The sequence below is a fragment of the Leopardus geoffroyi genome, chromosome C1 (genome assembly GCF_018350155.1).
Source record: "Leopardus geoffroyi isolate Oge1 chromosome C1, O.geoffroyi_Oge1_pat1.0, whole genome shotgun sequence".
NCBI lineage: Eukaryota > Metazoa > Chordata > Mammalia > Carnivora > Felidae > Leopardus > Leopardus geoffroyi.
In genome coordinates this window covers 221854404-221874186 of record NC_059328.1, presented here as the reverse complement: position 1 = coordinate 221874186, position 19783 = coordinate 221854404, and the positions used below count along the sequence as shown (strand labels likewise).

The following is a 19783-nucleotide window of genomic DNA, read 5'->3' as shown; positions in this document are numbered from 1 at the left end:
CCGTCTCTGGGTCCTTCCCCGTCTGTCTCTATGTCTGTGTCTGTCCGTCTGTCTCTCCCCCGTCTCTGGGTCCTTCCCTGTCTCTGTGTCTGTCCGTCTGTCTCCCTCCGTCTCTGGGTCCTTCCTGGTCTGTCTGTGTCTGTCCGTCTGTCTCCCTCCGTCTCTGGGTCCTTCCCGGTCTGTCTCTCTGTCTGTCCGTCTGTCCTTCCCCTGTCTCTGGGTCCTTCCCTGTCTCTGTGTCTGTCCATCTGTCTCCCTCCGTCTCTGGGTCCTTCCCCGTCTGTCTCTATGTCTGTGTCTGTCCGTCTGTCTCTCCCCCGTCTCTGGGTCCTTCCCTGTCTCTGTGTCTGTCCGTGTGTCTCCCTCGGTCTCTGGGTCCTTCCTGGTCTGTCTGTGTCTGTCCGTCTGTCTCCCTCCGTCTCTGGGTCCTTCCCGGTCTGTCTCTCTGTCTGTCCGTCTGTCCTTCCCCTGTCTCTGGGTCCTTCCCTGTCTCTGTGTCTGTCCATCTGTCTCCCTCTGTCTCTGGGTCCTTCCTGGTCTGTCTGTGTCTGTCTGTCTGTCTCCCTCCGTCTCTGGGTCCTTCCCGGTCTGTCTCTCTGTCTGTCCGTCTGTCCTTCCCCTGTCTCTGGGTCCTTCCCTGTCTCTGTGTCTGTCCATCTGTCTCCCTCCATCTCTGGGTCCTTCCCTGTCTGTCTCCCTCCGTCTCTGGGTCCTTCCCTGTCTGTCTCTATGTCTGTGTCTGTCCGTCTGTCTCTCCCCCGTCTCTGGGTCCTTCCCTGTCTCTGTGTCTGTCCGTCTGCCTCCCTCCGTCTCTGGGTCCTTTCCTGTCTGTCTCTCTGTGTCTGTCCGTCTGCCTCCCTCCGTCTCTGGGTCCTTCCCTGTCTCTGTGTCTGTCCGTCTGTCTCCCTCCGTCTCTGGGTCCTTCCTGGTCTGTCTGTGTCTGTCCGTCTGTCTCCCTCCGTCTCTGGGTCCTTCCCGGTCTGTCTCTCTGTCTGTCCGTCTGTCCTTCCCCTGTCTCTGGGTCCTTCCCTGTCTCTGTGTCTGTCCATCTGTCTCCCTCCGTCTCTGGGTCCTTCCCCGTCTGTCTGTGTCTGTCTGTCTGTCTCCCTCCGTCTCTGGGTCCTTCCCGGTCTGTCTCTCTGTCTGTCCGTCTGTCCTTCCCCTGTCTCTGGGTCCTTCCCTGTCTCTGTGTCTGTCCATCTGTCTCCCTCCGTCTCTGGGTCCTTCCCCGTCTGTCTCTATGTCTGTGTCTGTCCGTCTGTCTCTCCCCCGTCTCTGGGTCCTTCCCTGTCTCTGTGTCTGTCCGTCTGCCTCCCTCCGTCTCTGGGTCCTTCCCTGTCTCTGTGTCTGTCCGTCTGTCTCCCTCCGTCTCTGGGTCCTTTCTGTCTGTCTCTCTGTCTGTCCGTCTGCCTCCCTCCGTCTCTGGGTCCTTCCCTGTCTGTCTCCCTCCCCCTCATCCCAGGGCTGAAGGGGCGGGCCTCCTGCCCTTTGGGGTCGCATCTCAGGAGGTGTCTGTGGGGGTGGGGCTGCTGGGCAGGTGCAGAGGAGTGTGGCCCGCCCCACGGGGCCTGGCTGCAGCTCCACCACCGCCACCCTAGGCTATGTGCCCAGGGGAAGGGCCACGCTCACCAGCCCAGGCGGGCACTGCTCTCACTCAGAGGGGACTGGACCAGCAGGTGGGGCCTGGACAGTGGCTCCAAGTGCTGCCCTGGACGCGACACAGGGTCCGCTGGACAGCATCTCAGGGGCTGTGGCTGGCTGGCTGGCTGGCTGGCTGAAAAACAGCGATTTCTGTTTATTCTGAGAACCGCAGGCCCAAACCATCCGAGCTTTGCTCTCCCCTTGTGTCCCTGATGCCTTGAACCTCGGGCGCTGCTCGCCAGCCCTGCATCCCAGACATCAGTGCGTGCGGCTGGCTCTCCCTGCAGGGCACCCCTGGGATCTGGCCCTGTCCACCGGCGACACGGGGCCCAGGCCGCCCTCTTCCGCCACCAGGCACGTGCTGCCCCCGCGTCTCCCACTCAGACCTCCCCAGGGTCCTCCAGGATCTGGCCCGGCTGGCCCTGGGGAAGCCTCCGTGTCCCGGAGCGGCCACAGGCCCACTCCCACCGCGGCCTCTGCACGCGTCTCAGGGAGCCGTCCTCCGCCCTCGAAGTTTCAAGCTCAAATGCCACACAGCCCCACCCCCTTTCGGCTTGTCGCCTCTTTCGCCACACATTCAGCATCCTTTTCTTATTTCTTGGTGGACTGCTCTCTTCCCTCGGTGGGACACCAGTGTCCCTGTGGGCAGGGTGTTTGTCTGCTCTGTCCCGCTCCAGACCTTTGACTATGAAGCTTTTATTCCTGGTCTCCACCATAGGTGGTAGCCGAAGTCCCGACTTCACTTTTCTCTGGTCATCTAACTACGAAAGTCTTATGGCCATGCTCACTCCCAGCTGTCCACAGGCCGTCTGCAGAGGCCGGGAGGAGCCGGCCAGCTGGGGGAAGGAGCAGGTTTTCCCCCGCCACCCTTCCCCGGCCACCTGTGTCTGCCCGGGCGGGCTCCCACGGTAGAGGGGCGACCCCCCGTTTTCCACCCACAGCTGCTCCCACTTCTTGCCGCCAGCCTGGCGCAGGGCAGCCCTCCTCCGCGGGTCCTGTCTTCCTTGGACTTGGCCTCAGCCCCGCCCACCCCCAGGCCCTCTTGCTGTCTCCCCCGTGTGGGAGCTGCGTCTGACAAGATGACATTTGTTGTCTCTCCCTGGCTCGACGGCCGGCGGGTGCGCATTCATGGTGGCACCAGCTCTGCTGTCTGCACGAGGGCGTGCTCCCTCACCGAGCGTGGACACGGAGCCCACTGACCGCCTCTTCCCTCTGTCCTCAGAGCCCCCCACGATGAACCCAGTGGTGGAGCCGCTGTCCTGGATGCTGGGCACCTGGCTGTCCGACCCGCCGGGAGCCGGCACCTTCCCGACGCTGCAGCCCTTCCGGTACCTGGAGGAGGTGTACATCTCCCACGTGGGCCAGCCCGTGCTGAACTTCTCGTAAGTGTGCCCCCGGCCGCGTGCGAGAGCAGGTCCGGGCCGGGGACGGAGCGGCGGGCGCCGGGTGGGAAGACACAAAGGAACTTGGTTGTATTTCGGAGACGCGCCCTCTCCCTGCCCCGAATCTGGTCGCACAGTGGGTAACGAGGTGCTTTCTGGTGGTCACATTTCTGAAGACGCGCGGCCGACCACAAAGCCTCGGGCGTGTTGATGCAAACACACCAGCAGTGGTGCCGGCACTCAGTTAAGTTCCCCGTGCCTGCCGCGGTCCTGTATGGAGACCAGCCACCCCCGTGTCACTGAGAATAAGATGACGAACATGCCTTTCCCAGAACTCCCCCCTGAGCTGAGCCGTGTGAGGTCTCAGAGAAGCGGTTAGTATTGTGGTTCTCAGATTCGTGCCACACAGCCAAGCGCACGGCCTTTGAGGTCCTCTGTCAGCACCCTGACTTCGTGCCTGCTGTGTCTTACGTGGGGGTTGGTGGGACCCCCGAGCACGATAATAGCTCCCAAGAGGCAAAGCCTGGGGTGAGGGTGGGGTTTGACTGTGCTCATGGGGTACGTGGGACCGAAAAGCACGCAGGGGCCTTGCGGGAGGCGTGTGCCTAAACTATGGAGACCGAGTTTCTGTCATCAAGGTCACTATCAGTCGTGATGGTCAGGAAGATGGGGACACAGACGAGACCGAGGGCGGGTGGCACCTGGAGGGGTGGCTTCTGGGTTGGAGACAGAAAGTCCTGACGTACCTGGCAGCCGGGCCACACACGTGGCCTCTCGTGTCTCTTGGGCCGTGTCTTTTATGTGTCTCTGCATTTTCCGCATGAACAAGAAGCTGTTTATTTTACATTTGGTGGGTGGGGGCTTCATACAGTGAGACGGGCACGTGCACGCAGCCTGGCCCTGTCTCGGGGGTATCTGCTACCTGGGCCTTCACCCTCCTGCCCGCTAGGTTCAACGCCTTCCACCCGGACACGCACAAGCCCATGCACAGGGAGTGTGGCTTCATCCGCCTCAAGCCCGACACCAACAAGGTGGCCTTCGTCAGCGCCCAGAACACAGGTACTGTCCCTGGACGGCCCGCCCCCTGCCCGCGTGCCAGTAGAGGGGTGGCCAGCGCCAGAGGTGGCATCTGCGTCCCGCCTGCCACTCTGCAAGTGACCTCTGGGAAGCATCAGGCCTTCGGACAGGCCCAGTGGGGCTGGCGGGAGGGAGCTGGTGGCAGGGGCTGCGGGTCCCCTTTTCCCCTGAGCTTCACACGGGTGTTTCCTGTAGGCTGGGGCTGCGTGGAGGGAACCAGACCAAGAGGCCCACACGTGGCCCGAGGTTCTCTGGAAGTCCACACTGCCCCCAGTGCCAGGCCACCCTAAGATAGCTCACAGGGTTGATTAATTGGAAATTACTCAAATCACACCTGCTTGACCTTTAACCTTGCTCACTGGTCCAAGTGAGGCTCACTTCCTAGAAGCAGGTGGACAGTCAGAACCAGCCCGACTTGGGGTGGGCCTGCCCAAAGCAGTAGTGAGCTGGAGGTGGGGAGGGGGCAGCGAACAGCCGGGAGGGGGATGCCTCCTGGCCTTTTTCATGGGGCCGAGGGCAGGGCCAGGGTCAGGGCACCCCCGGAGAGAATGACCCTCCACAGACCCCCCCCCCCCCCCCCCGCCCCGGCTATAAGAGGACCCGTGAGTCTTTCCCCCTCGACGCCTGGGAGTCTCTGTGCTGGCCAGGGGGACAGGTCGTTGCCTCGATGGCTTCAAAGTTCAGACCTGTTGAAGCCTGGGGTGCAAAGGCCGGTGGTGGGAGCAGCGGCATAGGAAGCCGCGGGCGGGACACTGAGGACTGGCGGTCCCACAGGCATCGTGGAGGTGGAGGAGGGCGAGGTGAACGGGCAGGAGCTATGCATCACGTCCCACTCCGTCGCCAGGATCTCCTTCGCCAAGGAGCCCCACGTGGAGCAGGTGAGTCCACACCGCAGTCCCCTCGCGGGTGCCCTCGCCACCGTCACGCACTTGGGCCAGGGTCACGGCCCCTCCCTTGGCCTAAAGTCTGCCTTTCTGCTTGACCGAGCCTGTCTGCCCGTGCTTTCTCATGCCCACGTGGGGGTGTGCCACCATTCAGACACCTGGTCCCTGGCCAGTGGGCGGGGGCCTCGGGTTTGCCGTTTTTCTGGCACACACATCCTTCTGCGTTTGTGCTGTCTGCTTTTGCGAGATTCCTCCCGATTGAATTGCTGGGTCAAAGGCACATTTTAAATTGTGACAGATTCCGTTAAATTGCTTTTCTTGACCGCTGCATTCCCACCAGCGTTGCGTGAGGGCACCCGGCTCGCTGCTCCTTCGTCAGCGCTGCTCGCGGACTTACTGGCCCTCACAAGTCCGACGGATCAAAGACGGCATCTCGGCTGTGTTTACGTTGAACTCGTCGATGCAGGGAGCGTCCCCACGTCTCCTCTCATACTTGATGTTCGCGGCCCTTGCCTGCGTTGTGTGCGTTGTCATTTACGGGAGCTTTCTGTGTGCGTGGCTGGTACCCCTGTGTCTGCTGCTTATGTGACACAGTCCCCATTTGATGGCACGTGGTAGTTTGGTTTGTGCCGTGCTCCACCACCTGTTGTGAGCTTTCCTGTCGCTCCCTCCAGGGGTCTTTCCCTCCATGGCGTCTGGATTTGGGTTCTGGCTCTGGGAGCTGTTTCTGCTCAGATGATCAAAGTATCCAAGCATCCCTCCCTTCCCCACGCTCTTGTAGCTTTTCACACTCAGACCCTAGTCCGTCCCAGATTTGTTTTCCCAGGATGCCGTGTACAGACACGTGGTGACCAGTGCCCCACAGACCTGAAGTGTCCTGCCTGGCTCGGGCCCACCCCACAGATGGGAGAGGAAGTGTCCGTCTGTCTGTCCGCCTCCTCACTGATAGTAATTTGAAATTGTTCAATAACGTAGGTCCCGATACTCTTTTCTCTAAGTTTCCTTGGTGGATTCTTCAGCACTCTGCATGAGCTGTATGTGCTGGGCTGCACAAGTGCACGAATGAATCCGGGGAGAAGCGGCCTCCTCGTCTGCAGCAGCACACAGCGGCTCGGGGCTGTGTTGCCATGGTTTCAGGTCTAGTTTGCGCTCTTTCGGGGGCACCAAGTTTCTTTCTTTATAATCTTGTGTAATTATGTAGGTGTTGGACATTTCATGGCAGGTGACGTCGTGGTCCCCTCTAGCGTTCGTGGCTGTACCGACGGCATGTGGCTTCGCCTTCTGATTGCTGTTGGTGGTGGGAGGGCTCTGGTTTCTGTCCACCTGTGCTGAACTGGGACGTGTCTGTCACGTCTGACAGCTGGTTCTTGGGCACAACCCTGACCGAGCAGAGACGTGTGTTGGCGCTCACCCCGTGAGGGGCTCGCGGGCTGGTCGGGTAAGGACAGCCTGCTTCTACTATGTTTTTACTATGGTAAGAATTATATTCAGGAAGGGGTTTTGAGTTTCATCAAATGCATTTGCAGCCTCTTTTGGGAGGATTCTGTGTTTTTTCTCATTGAAGCTGTTGATGCAGTGAATCAGAATAATAACTTCTAAGTGTTGAGGCATGCCTGCTTTTTGAGGGTAGCTCCTACTTGCATGATTTTCAGGAATTATTATCCATTTGGGTATCAGTTTTTCACAGAGTGAGCTGGGAGCTTTTTAGCGGTGTCCATTCCCTGACAAGGAGGGAGCCCCATGGAAATTGCCTGTTCCTGGTGGGTGCCCAGGGGACAGCGTCTGGGCCCAGCCTGGGCGGCCCCTGCTTCCCTCCCTGCTTGCCCGACCCTCTCCCTCGTTGCTCCGTTGGCAGCCTCCCCTCACGGTTCCCGGGAAAGGTGCCCTTTCTTCTAGGTTTTCAAGTTTGAGGAAGAAGTGACACATACTGGTCCCTCTCTGCCATTCTGTGTCCACCTTACATCTCTGATCTTTTGCGTGTGACCGTTTTCTCTTTTTCTTGCTGGTACTTGCCAGAGGTTACTTAGTTTATCAGGGTTTTGTGGAGGTGGGGGGAGCTTTATTTTTGCTGGAGAACTGACTTTGGGCTTTAGGAAACAGAGGAGCCCCTCTCTGCAGGACAGAGGAGGTGAGGTGAAGCCTGTGGGGACAGGGCCAGAGGAAGGCTCAGCCCCGCAGAGTGACCCGGCCGACCGAAGGCTGGTGGGTGCCTGGGTTGGCCTCCCCGCTGGCTCGACACGGACAGAACCTGGAAGTGAGAAGCTCACACTTGGGGCCAGAAGAAGGGAGGGGGCGGGGACTGGAAGTATGTGTCTGTCCTCCCAGCAGCTGGCAGGCGGAACACCTGGCTTCTGCAGACCCCTGGGAGTGGCAGGTGTCGGGACAGGTCCCTGCCTGTCTGCTACTGAAGCCCAACCCCGTCCTCACCCTTCTCTGTTACGTGCCATCTGTGTTTGGTCGTTCAGGACTCCACACTGTCCACACGGCTCTGAGACAGCGGGTCCAGCCCCTGCCCCCATCTGACACTGAGGATCAGAGAGGCCCTGCCTTCCAGAACCTCCCCGCGTCCTGAGGTGCTGACTTGTGTGGTCAGGCCGCTCGGATGGCCAGTGAGGCTGAGCAGTGTCCATCCCTGCCTGCTTGGTCCCTCCTTTTGGGAAGTCCTGACCTGGCCCTCTGACCCGCGTCCACTGTGTCTGTCCCGCCGGCTTCGTCCCCATATAATTTGGATATAAGCTCCTTGTCAGTTACTTGTGGTGCCAGTATCCGTTCCTGTCTGTATCACTTCCTCCTCTTACTAAACTTTAATTGTGTGTGGTTCAATTTCCCAGGCTCTCCTTTCTGGATTGGTTTTGGTGTTTCTTAATTAAGCAGTCTTCCCTGAACACAGGTCAGAAAATACGTATTCTATGTATTTTTTTCTGGAAGCATTACAGCTTGACTTAAAACCTCTCCTTCAGCTCATCAACGCACCTAGACTTTCGTGCAGATAAAAGGCTCGCTGGGGCGCCTGGGTGGCGCAGTCGGTTAAGCATCCGACTTCAGCCAGGTCACGATCTCGCGGTCCGTGAGTTCGAGCCCCGCGTCGGGCTCTGGGCTGATGGCTCAGAGCCTGGAGCCTGTTTCCGATTCTGTGTCTCCCTCTCTCTCTGCCCCTCCCCCGTTCATGCTCTGTCTCTCTCTGTCCCAAAAAAAATAAATAAACGTTGAAAAAAAAAAATTTTTTTAAAAAGGCTCGCTGTCCCAGCCCCAGCCGGAAGGGCCTGCGTCGCCCTCCCCGTCCAGGCAACCTGCCTGTCTGCCACCCCCCTCCCCGTCCAGGCGCCCTGCCTGTCCACCCTGGGCCAGTCCACTGTGTTTTAATTATTAGAGATTACTAGAATTTTTTTTTTTTTTTACTTAAAAAAAATCAACTCTTTTGAAGTATAGTTACGTAGAATTAGCACATACACTTGAGGTGTCCATGCCCGTAAGTCAAGACCATAATAGCCCGGCCCCCAGCCCCTGCCCCCCCAACCAGGGCCAGATTTCTGTTGCCACAGACTAGGTGTGCGACTTCTGGGACCCCTTATGATGGAACCATCCAGTATTTACTCCTTTCGTTCAGGGAAACACTTTTGAGATTCATTCCTGCTATTGCTCTTAGCGGAAGCTCGGGTGTTTTGATGCCCAGGGCACGTCCGTCACAGCTTTGTCTACTCTCCTTGATGGACGTGGGTTGGTTTGTTTCCAGCTCTGGGCCGTCACGAGCGTCTGTGTGCTCCTGCATGCAGACACGTGGTTTCACTTCTTGGGTGACGACCTCGGCCTGCCACCGCCCAGTCCCGTGGCGAGCGCCAGGCTTACTGGTGCCCAGCGCGACCCCACCACGGTCCCCGGGCCGCCCTCTCTGCGGCACTGGTCCTTGAGTGGCCGTGGACGGCATTCCCTGTGCTGATAAACACACTCCCGGATGCCTGACGGGGTCGCACCCTCCTGGTGCCCGTTTCTCATCTGTGAAGCCAGCGCCCGCATCCTGTGCCCCTGTCGCCCAGCTCTGAAGGTTACGCGTTCTGGATGCAAGGTCTGCACGTTGACACGGTAACAGCGTTCCAGCTGATGACTTAGCTTTTCGTTTCGTTAACAAAGCGTCTTACTTTTCACGTTCTGTTACCAGTCTTGTCTTTTATGGTTTGTCCTTTTAATGCCCTTTTGTAAGTTGTTTTGCCCAAGCCAGGCAGCAGAGATGAATAACTTGCATTTTCTCCAAGAATTTTCATGGTTTTCTCTTTCACTTTAAGGTTTATGATTTTGGAATTGATGTTTTTTTGTTGTTTTTTTTCCTTAATGTTTGTTTATTTTTGAGAGAGAGAGACAGAGCACGAGTGGGGGAGGAACAGAGAGAGAGGGAGACACAGAATCTGAAGCAGACTCCTGGCTCTGAGCTGTCAGTACAGACTCAGGGCTCGAACCCACGAACCGCATGATCGTGACCTGAGCTAAAGTCAGACACTTAACCAAGCCACCCAGGCGCCCCTGCTATATTATTCTCTTAACGTGATTCGTTATAGGAACAGTTTTTCAGATGTTGAACCAACCTTGCATCCTTCAGGTAAACCCCACCTGATTGTAATGATTTATCATTTTTAGTTATTGCTGAATTTTTGTATTGCTTAAGTACATAAATTGGAGAAGTTTTGCTTCATATTATTATTTATTCTAATCATCCTGAGTTTAATTTCCTCCTGTTTTTTGATTTCTTAAATGGGAAACTTGCATCGTTGATATCTAGCCCATTTTTAGTTTGTAACACTTGAAAGTATGAATTTTCCTGTAAGCCCTGCTTCAGCTGCCTCCCGCAGGTATTAGTAGAGTGTGTTCTTATGACCTCCTAGCTCAAAATATTTTCTCTAGTGACTTTCTTCTTGGAACTGGATTATTTGGAAGGTATGCTACTACTTTCCAAATATTTAAGGATTTTCTACTTATCGTATTGCTAGTGACTTCTAATTCAACTCCGTAAAGCCCAGAGAACGTGTTCTTAGAGTTACTTTATGCCACAATGTGTGCTATAACTTGGTGAATATACCATACACAGTCCAGATGAGTAAGAAATCGACAGTTGTCGGGTGTAGCGGACCTGACACTGTTAGGTCAGGTCGCTTGATGGCGTCATTCAGATTTCTGGCATACTACTGAACTTTTTGGGGGAGGGAGTCTGGTTCTATCTGATTGCAGACATGTGTTAAACTCTCCAACAACGATTGAGGCTAATTCTGTCCTTTACTTCCGCCTGCTTTTGCTTCACAACTTTGAAGCTCTGTTATTAAATGCGTACGTATGATATTTCATGTTTATGACATGTTACCCTTGGTAACTTGTGTGTACCTTGAAGTTGGAGAACAACACAACCATACCTGCTCTCCGGTGGTGGTTGTCTATGTGCCGTGTCTGTCTTCCTACCTTTCTACATTGAACCTCTTTGTCTGCATTCAGAGTACATCTCTTGTAGGCTTGCTTTTTTTGTCAAAAAAACTCTATATTTTAATTGGAATGTTGAGTCCACGTGTATTTAAGAACAATATTACTAGTATGGTTGGTTGTAAGACCGCCACCTTGGTTTGTTTTTTTGTGCTTTCTTGTTTTTGTTCCTTTACTGCATTCTCTTGGGTTAAATATATTTGGCATTCTGTCTTACTCTGTTAGGGTTTTTTTTATGTTTGTTTATTTATTTTTTAGAGAGACAGAGAGAGTGAGGGGGGGCCAGAGAGAGAATCCCAAGCAGGCTCCGCATGGTCTGTGCAGAGCCCAACACAGGCTGTAACCCACGAACCACGAGATCATGACCTGAACTGCAACCAAGAGTCAGAGGCTTAACTGAGCCACCCAGTGCCCCCCCCCCCCCCCCCCCCCCGCTTTCTCTTATTGAAATATAGTTGACACAAGACGTCACGTCACTCTCAGGTGTACAACGCGGTGACCGGACGGCGTGGGCAGGACGCCGTGCTCCCACGAGCGTAGCTCCCGGCTGTCACCGCGCGACGCTCCTCCAGCGCCACTGGCTGTGGTCCCGCGCTGGGCCTCCCGCACCGGGACTCCTTCGCCCCGTAACCGGAAGCCTGGCCCTCCCTCTCCCCTGCGCCCCTCTCTCCAGCCCCGCCCCTCCCCTCTGGCAACCGCCAGGGCGTTCTCTGCATTTATGGGTCTCTTCCTGCTTTTTTTGCTTATTTTGTTTTTTAGATAACACGTATAAGTAAAATTCTATGGTTTCTGTCTTCCTTTGGCTGATTTGTTTCACTCATGCTAGGCCCACCCACGTGGTCACAAATGACGAGGTCTCATCGTTTCTATGGCTGTTAGCTTCTCAACTGTGTCTCCCTCGTTTTTTTAATGGTTGCTCGGAGGCTACCGTGACATTTGCCCCTTCACACTGGTTGTGGATAATCCGACTTCACAGCTGATGCTTCCTTCTTCCCGCTCTGCAGTCCCACTGACCGTTTCTTCTGTACGGTGTCGTCACACCCGTAACATGTTTGTGTAAACATTGATGTCAAAAGTACACACACACACACACACACCATAAATCTTCACGGTACTCTTCTTTTCGCTTTAAATAGGTGATTTGCAGGGAAATCACGTGAGGGGAAACGGTACCCTCTTCTCATTACCCACTGCTTTTCTCCGTGTGCTGCTCGCCTCTCCTCCCTGCGGCCCTGCGTCTCCAGAGGTATCATCTCCCTTCATCCTCAAGACCTACATCAGTGGCCCTTCTCGTAGCCTAGTCTGCTCTCAGCAAGTCTCTTGGGACCATTTCACTCCCGAACTTTGTTTTTTCTTTTCTTTTTTTTTTTCAACTGTGGGGTGAAATACATGTAACAAACTTCAGCATCTGGACCGTTTTTCAAGTAATTGTCTCACGTTTATGGATTTGTTTGAGAGAGAGTGCACATGTGCACGCCAGCACGGGAGGGGCAGCGGGGATGGGTAGAGAATCCCAAGCACACAGTCCGACACAGGGCTCGATCCCACAAACCATGAGATCACGACCTGAGCCAAAATCGAGAGTCAGACATTTAACTGACTGAGCCACCCGGGCGCCCCACATCCTACCTGTGTTTACGGACGTGCGTCCGTGGTGGTAAGTATATTCGTGCAGTCGAGCAGCCATCACCACCACGCATCCCCAGGACACCTGGGTTTCCTAAGACCGAAGCTCTGTGCCCCGTGACTCACGACTCCCCGTTGTCTCCCCCTACAGCCCCTGGTGCCCCGTGTCCCACTCGGTGCGCTATGAGCCTGATGACTCCAGGGACCTCATCCGAGCAGAGTCGCACCCTGTGTGTCTTTTGTTCCTGGCTTACTGTACGTAGCGCAACGTGCCCAGGGTCCGTGCGTGTTGTGGGATATTGCCGAACTTCCTTCTTCGGGCTGAGTCCTACGCTGTTGTGTGTATGTGGTACGTTTTGCTCATCCGTTCATCCGTGGCGGACGCCAGGGCCGCCTGCACCTTGTAGCGGCTGGAATGCGGTCACCGTGGGTGCACAGACATCTGCAGGACGCCGCTTTCAGTTCTTCTGAGCGTGGACCCGAAAGCGGGCTGGCGGGGTCGCGCGGCAGTCCCGTTTCTGGTTTTGTGAGGAAGCCCACGCCGAGCCCCATGGCGGCTGTGCGGGAGGCCCCCTCCTCCACGTCCTCACCCTCCGGCTGCTCGAGCTGTTGGGGCGGCAGCCGGACTTCTGTTACCAGAGACGCGACCGGCCGATGTTTCTCTCGTTGCGTGGGTTGTTTTTACCGTTTGGTGTCTTTGGACGCATACAAATTTGGAATTTTCATGAATTACGGTTTGTCTGTTTTTTCTGTGGTTGGCTCTACATTCAGTGTCACATCCAAACATCGCCAAGTCCCGCGCAGTGAAGCGTTTGTGCTGTTTTCTTCTAAGGGTTTTATTGTTTTAGCTGTGACATTGAAGTCTCTGACTCGCTTTGAGTTAGTTTTTGTGTGTGGGGCTAGGGAAGCGTCCAGCTTCGTTCTTTCGCGTGCGGACGTCCAGGTTTCCCGGCGCCGTTTGTTACAAAGACCGTCCTTCCCACATAGAGTGGTCTTGGCAGCTGCGTTGAAAATTGACCACGTATGTGAGGGCTTGTTTCTGAGGCCTCTGTTCTGGTCCATCGTCTGTATGTCTGTCTGTATGCCAGTGCCGCGCTCTTGTGAAATCAAGAGGTGTGTGTGTCTTCCGGTTTTGTTCTTCCTTTTCAGGATTTTTTTGGCTATTCCAGGTCCCTGAGAATTCCATGTGACTCTTAGGATGGATTTTTCTGTTTCTACAAAACATATTGTTGGGGTTTTGATAGGGATTTCGTTAGTTTTGTAGATCCCTGGGCAGTATTGATATCTTACTGATACTGAGTCGTCTAATCCATGAACGTGGGTGGGCATCCCTTTATTTATGTTTACTGTTTTGGGGTGGTTTTTTTATTTGTTTGTTTTTGTTTTTGGTGTAGACTGCCTGTGCGCAGGAACCACCCAAGACGTAAACTGAAGGTCTCCTCAGGTCTTTTCTGAGCCTTTCCCTGGGCGTGTGCAGGCACACTCTGACCTCCCCGTGTATGCCCTGGTTTGTCCGAGTCGCTGATGTGTGGTTCCCAAAAGGGGAAAAGGAAAAGAAGTGGGGGAAAGGGGTGCCGGCCCTTCAGATCTCCTGTGGGCCTGGGCTGGTCTCCTGAAACTCTTGGAACTGTAAGATTGAGTTTTTCATATTTGGGGATTTTCAGACATTATTTCTTCAACTGTTTTCCTGCTCAGTTATTCCTGTTTTCCCCTCGGAACTGCTGTTAAACATACGTCAAGCCATTTAATCCTTGTACCACACGTCCCCGAGGCTGTTCATTCTTCAGTCTGTTTTCTCTATATTACTCAGTTTGGATATTTTAAAAATTGTATTGGGGCTCCTGGGTGGCTCAGTCGGCTAAACGTCCGACTTCGGCTCAGGTCATGATCTCACGGTTCGTGGTTTGAGCCCCATGTCGGGCTCTGTGCTGACAGCTCGGAGCCTGGAGCCTGTTTCAGATTCTGTGTTTCCCTCTCTCTCTGCCCCTCCCCCGCTCACACACACACACACACACACACACACACACACACACACACTCTTTCTCTCTCTCAAAAACGAATAAATGTTTAAAAAATTTTAAGATTTTGTTTTATTTTTAAAGTTCATGTATTTTTGAGAAAGAGCACACACGTGCAGGAGTAGGGGAGGTGCAGAGAGAGGGAGAGAGAGAATCCCAAGCAGGCTCCACGCCGTCGGCAGAGTCCTGTTCGGGGCTCGAACTCACAAACGGTGAGATCGTGGCCTGAGCTACAATCAAGAGCTGGACGCTCAACCGACTGAGCCGTCCGAGTGCCCCTAAAGATTGTATTTTTAAGAAATCTCTACCCCCAACATGGTGTTCGAACTTCCAACCCGGAGATCGAGAGTCACACGCTCCCCCTGAGCCAGCCGGGCGCCCCCAGTTTGGATATTTTTATCGACCCATTTTCAATTTCACCAAGTCTTTCTTCTGTCTCCAGTTAAGCTATTAAGTGAGTTTTTCATCTTTCTGTCTTTGTGCCTTCTCTCAAAGTGACCTCTCTTCCTGGCTTCCTCTCTCCCTCACCTCCCCCTCGCCCCACTCTGGCAACCCCCTCTCCTTGTTGCCCGCGAGCAGCAGGGCAGGGGTCTGGTTACAGTCGTGGAGCAGCCGCGTGTCTACGGCCGTGAGACAGATACTGCTCCCCGGACCCACTGTGAACTCCTCGCCCGTTCACAGAGACACGGAAGCAGCCTTCGTGTGCACCGTCGGGTAGAGCGAGTATGTGTGCGATGTGCACCCACACACACGCACACGAGGAATGTTAGAATGTTAAAATGAATTAAATCCTGTCATCTGCCACATGGATAAAACCCCGAGGGGATCGTGCTAAAGTAAAATAAGGCAGGAAAAGAAACACTGCTGGTTGTTGCCTAGGGGCGGAGGGATGGCAGGTTGTAGGGCAAGGGCACAGACGTCCAGTTAGAAGAGGAGTGAGTCGTGGGGACGTGATGCCCAGCATGGTGTCGGCAGTGTCTACCGTATTGTATACAGTAGATCTCACAGATCGCACACCCCGTACACAGAAAGTAACTGTGTGAGGTGATGGGGGTCAGCTAGCACCAGAGACACCCGTGTCCAGTCCACACTTTTGCACCTACACAGCGTCGTGTGTCTCAGTAAGCTGGGGGTGAGCGTGCGTGTGCTTGGATTCTCGGTCGTGCGGACTGGCGGCAGGCCACCGAGGAGTGACGACGGGCCTGGCTGTAGGGTAGCTGTCGGCTCGCCGGGATTCCTGTGAATCTCGGTTCTGAAGCTCGGCCCGTCACCTCCGCACCCTCCGCCACACCTCCGCCTCAAACCTGCTCTACGGCGAGCACGGTAACCACTGTGGCTTCCTGATTTCTTTGTTTTAGGAACTAACACACAGTGAAAGCCATCTTCCTCCTGAATTTCCTTTTCCACCTTTTCTCTACTGAACAAAACAAGGAAAAACATGCTTTTAGAAAGCATTAAGACATCAAGAAATTCTCACAGCGCGCCTCCCGCCGCAGCGCACTTCCCTGCGGTGGGCGCAGTCTAGGGAAAATGGGCACCCTTGGCTAAGAGAACAAATGGCGTTTGTCAAGAGGGACTCTTCTGCACCTCCAGAGGCTCGCGGGCCCTCGGCCCGGCTGTGTGCGCAGGAGCCGGGCTCCCCACGGTCTGAGCGTGCTGTCCGCGATCACCGGGCCGCCTGGACCGGCTCCCCTTTGAAGCTGTCGAAGCTAGCGGCTCCTTCCAGCCTCCCGTTCCTCAAATGAGGATCTGTCTGTGGCCCACATGGGTCTTCGATGATGCCTTCGCTGTCGTGGCCGACTCGGGATGAACACGGAATTACTCTGAGCGAGCTTACCAGATTGCTGTCTACGGGCAGAGGCCGTGGGAACCACCGAGCAAGGCAGCGTGCAGCCTGCCTCGACTTTACATCTTCCCGGCGACTGGAGTAGGGGGGGGATGAGAAACGTCCTCCGAGGGCCTTCAGTTCCAAAGGAACCTGACGGGCGACTCTCGGGGCCCATGCACTGGTGCTGCCGTTGCTGGCTTTGGCTCCGAGTGCTCCGCTGTGACCGCTGTCGTCTCCGCGACGGGCTAACAGCACTCCGGAGACCACACGGCACGTGCCGGAGGTGCCCGACCTGACCAGAGCCCAGTGAGTGTGCTCTGGGGGCGATGGGCGCAGGGTGGCCCCTCGCTCCCCAGCCCCGCATCCTTCCTGGACTGGCGGTCGGGCTGTGCTCCCCAGGCCTGCCTCCTGTCTCCTGCTCGCCTGCTGCCCGTCACCACGCTGCTTACGCCGGAATAGGATGGCCGTCGCAGGTTTGGCACGAAGAGGCAGAGGTGAGGGGAGGCCACACTTGGATCACTGCACCGTGAGGCGGGCTGTGGGGGGCCGTGTGGTATTTCCAGAAGCCCCTCCAGCCGTGCAGAGACAGCCGTTCAGAAAAGGCCAGTTGTCCTCAGGCGTTAGATGTTTTGAGGAGCCTCTCGAGGGCTCAGAGTAAATGAGCAGCAGCCTCGCTCTTTTCCGTGGCTCACAAGGCAGTGCCTCACCTGCACGTCCCTGTGCAGCGTGGTCCCGGGCACTCAGCTGAGGGCACCGCGAGACCACATGTCTCCACCCGTGTCCCCCGAGAAGTGGTCTCCAAGGTAAAAGCCAGCCGTATTTTTTTTTTTTTTTTTTTTTTTTTTTGAGAGACAGAGACACAGAGCATGAGCGGGGGAGGGGCAGAGGGAGACGGAGACACAGAATCCGAAGCAGCTCCAGGCTCCGAGCTGTCGGCACAGAGCCCGACGCGGGGCTCGAACACACTGACCACGAGATCATGACCCGAGCTGAAGTCGGACGCTTAACCGGCTGCGCCACCCAGGCGCCCCAAGCCTTGTTTATTTTTAGTGAAATTCCAGAAGAAATCACGTAGAATTGCAGGCGCTGACACGGTGAGACGAAGCTTACGTGCCACAAGAGGCCCCCCGATTGTGTGTCTTGTTCTGGGTGCTCCGCTCCCCCGCGCCTGCCTCTTGTGCTCTCCCGTCCTCCCGAGTGTTGCCGTCTGCCCTGTGGTGACCGCCACCGGGGGGACTTTGCAGACGGGCGAGGTTCCCAAGCTCCAGCACTGGAGCCCGGGTGCAGCCTGGGGCTGCGTGGCCGGGGACACGCTGCGGGTTGCGGGATACGGGACGCGGACTCCGTGCGTCTCCCCTGCCCTGTCGTCTTTTTACTTTGCTTTTTATCTTCCACCACTCTTTTTCTGAATGACGGCCAAAGGAATCTTTTTTCTTCTCACAAGGAAATACAAGTGGTTCCTGTCACTTTAGCAGGAGTCAGAGATTTCCTCACAGGTGACCTCGGAAATCTTTCCTCGTACTCAAAGACAGAGATGAACATCCTTTGCGGGGAGCAGGTGTGTGTCCCGCCTTAGAACATACCAGTAGCTTTGGCTAAAAGGGAGCCCGGGAGCTTCGTTCACCGGACGCCTTTCGCGGCTGGCACCCTTCAGTCACAAGTTAGAGTCTGGGAGACCAGAAGGAAACCGTGTCTGACACAGCGGTGTGTGACTTTGAATATAGGGAAGGTATTTTCAAACACATCGCCATCTGAAGCATTTTTCGTACCCCTCCCATGAGCCGGACTTGGGTCAGCCCCTTCCCATGCTCCCCCGTTCACAGAAGCAAAGCATGCTGCTGCCTCAGTTTCCCCACTCGCGCGCTCCCACACCTCGCTGCACGTGGCCACCCACGTGCCTGCTCTCGCCCTGCCCTTCGTTTGCCCCTGCTTCTCCGTGCGGGGGGCCCTCTGGTCTTCCGTTTAAGGGGATACGAAATCTGTGGAGTTTCTTTTGTCCAAAGACGTCTTTATTTTGCCTCCAGTTTTGAAGAGAACACCTTGGGTGGCGGTTCTGTCATTTCTCTGTGGTGCCGTCCCGCTGCGTCCTGGCGCCCTCCCTGTCCCTGCCCCGGGGGCTCCTGCTCTCCCGGGGCAGCCAGTGTTAGGCCCGGATGCACTTTGCATGCGAGTCTTACAGCTGCGACCTGCTCACATCTGGCCGTATCGTTCTGTCCTGTGTGCTGGGGTTTCCGCCACACGTGTGAGCTGTGACTTTCCGTCCGCCCGCCCGTCCGTCTGTCTGTCCTCACGGTCCGGCTGGTGTTTTCTACCAGCCGCTTTCCAGCTGCGACTCTTCTGCCGAGTCCACCTTGGGGGCTTTAATTTTCATGATCACATTTTGCAGTTACAGAACTTCCGCCTTCCTGTTTCTGGCAGATCCGATTCTCTGCTGAAATCGTCCGCAGGGAATCCAGTGTGGTCTCCTGACCGGGGCGGTACCGGCACCCCACCCCCACCCCGGGGTGCTGGTCCTGCTGTTACCTCCTTTCTTTCCCTCTTGGACTCCAGACCCTGTGTGTGGAAACCTCAGGTGCCATGAGGCTCTGTGTGGGGCTGTCTCCCACCGAGGGGTGTTGTGGGGCGGACCCCGCCCGTTGCAGGCTGAGTCGCTTCGAAGCTGGCCTTCCCTGTCCCATAGCCGGTTCACTCTCGGTGCTGGGGGGCAGCCCAAAGTCCGCAGTGCTTCCACAGCCTCTCCTCCTCGGTGGGCATGGAATTGCAGAGTGCTCCACGCAGCACCGCGCCACGAATCGGAGCTGCCGTCCCCTCGGGGTCCAGGCAGCCGCTCACGGCAGGCACACGACTCGGGTGAAGGGCCGCCCCGAGCTGGGTCTCCACACACCCTTCTCTCCGGGACCTTTGTCCCAGCTTCGGGGTGGTTCCCTGATGCCTTTAAGTGGACTTTCTGAAATGCGGCTTTTCTGGTTTTTCGGAGCCGGGTGGTCAGTGACAGAGCGGTTGGCTGCGGCCTGCGGCAAAGGTCCTATTTCGTACATTTGCGGCCCCCGGCGCGTCCGGAACACCCGGAAGGTCCCGGCCACGGGGTTGTGTCTCAGCCGTTGCGTGTTCCACGCTCTTGGACAAACGTTCCAGACGGGTAGCATTTTCTCACCGGCCGCCGTACTTTGTTCTGACTAATTCGTGGTTCCAAAAGTGCTCGTACTGAGCTTTCCGAGAACGCGTGTTACGTCAGTTCGAGTCGTGGGCGTGAAAGTGAACGGTGACAAAGCAGGAAAGAGAAGGATGGCTGGCTTCTAAGTAGGCTGGGGTGAGACCAAGTCCCACACTTGCCTGTTGGTCTTTGGGGACAGCCCAGGGGCAGAGGGAGGGGCCAGAGCAGAGGTCAGGACGCCTTGACCCCGGCACGCCCCGTGGCGGCTGTGGGCCCTGTGTCCACCCCCCCCCCACGCCCCCCACCTGCTGGTGGGGACACCACGAGGCCCACGGGCCCCTGACGACGGAGGCGGCAAGTTGCGGCCTGTGCCACACGCTTGGCCTGTGGCAGGGTCGCCCTTGGAAGACAGAACTAAGGGGTTTGCGTTTGTTTTGTCCTGCTCAGATCACCCGAAAATTCCGGCTGAATTCTGACGGCAAACTCGAACAGACGGTCTCCATGGCAACCACTACCCAGCCCATGACTCAGCATCTTCACGTCACCTACAAGAAGGTGACCCCGTGACCCCGAGCGTGTGTTGTGACCCTTCGGCTTCCCCGTGGACGCCCGCAGCAGGTGTGGGTGTGGCCGCAGGTCTCCGTGGGCTCCCGCGTGTTGCCACGTGTTCCTGTAACGGCGTAGAAAAACCAAATAAAAGGCCTTTATTTTTA

The 19783-nt window shown here is 56.2% G+C and overlaps 1 protein-coding gene across 4 annotated transcripts in view; it reads left to right on the top strand.

Moving 5' to 3' along the window:
* Positions 1-19783, top strand: part of THAP4 (THAP domain containing 4) — a 43520-nt gene extending 23737 nt beyond the window's left edge. For 3 of the 4 annotated variants that reach the window (XM_045482031.1, XM_045482030.1, XM_045482035.1), the window contains 4 exons: positions 2864-3023; positions 3973-4082; positions 4875-4978; positions 19518-19783. In XM_045482031.1, the coding sequence (XP_045337987.1) occupies positions 2864-3023; positions 3973-4082; positions 4875-4978; positions 19518-19637 (494 nt within the window). In that variant the 3' untranslated portion in view covers positions 19638-19783. Of the gene's footprint in view, positions 1-2863; positions 3024-3972; positions 4083-4874; positions 4979-15446; positions 16763-19517 lie in introns of those variants that run through there. The other variant, XM_045482032.1, reaches the window with a different exon arrangement.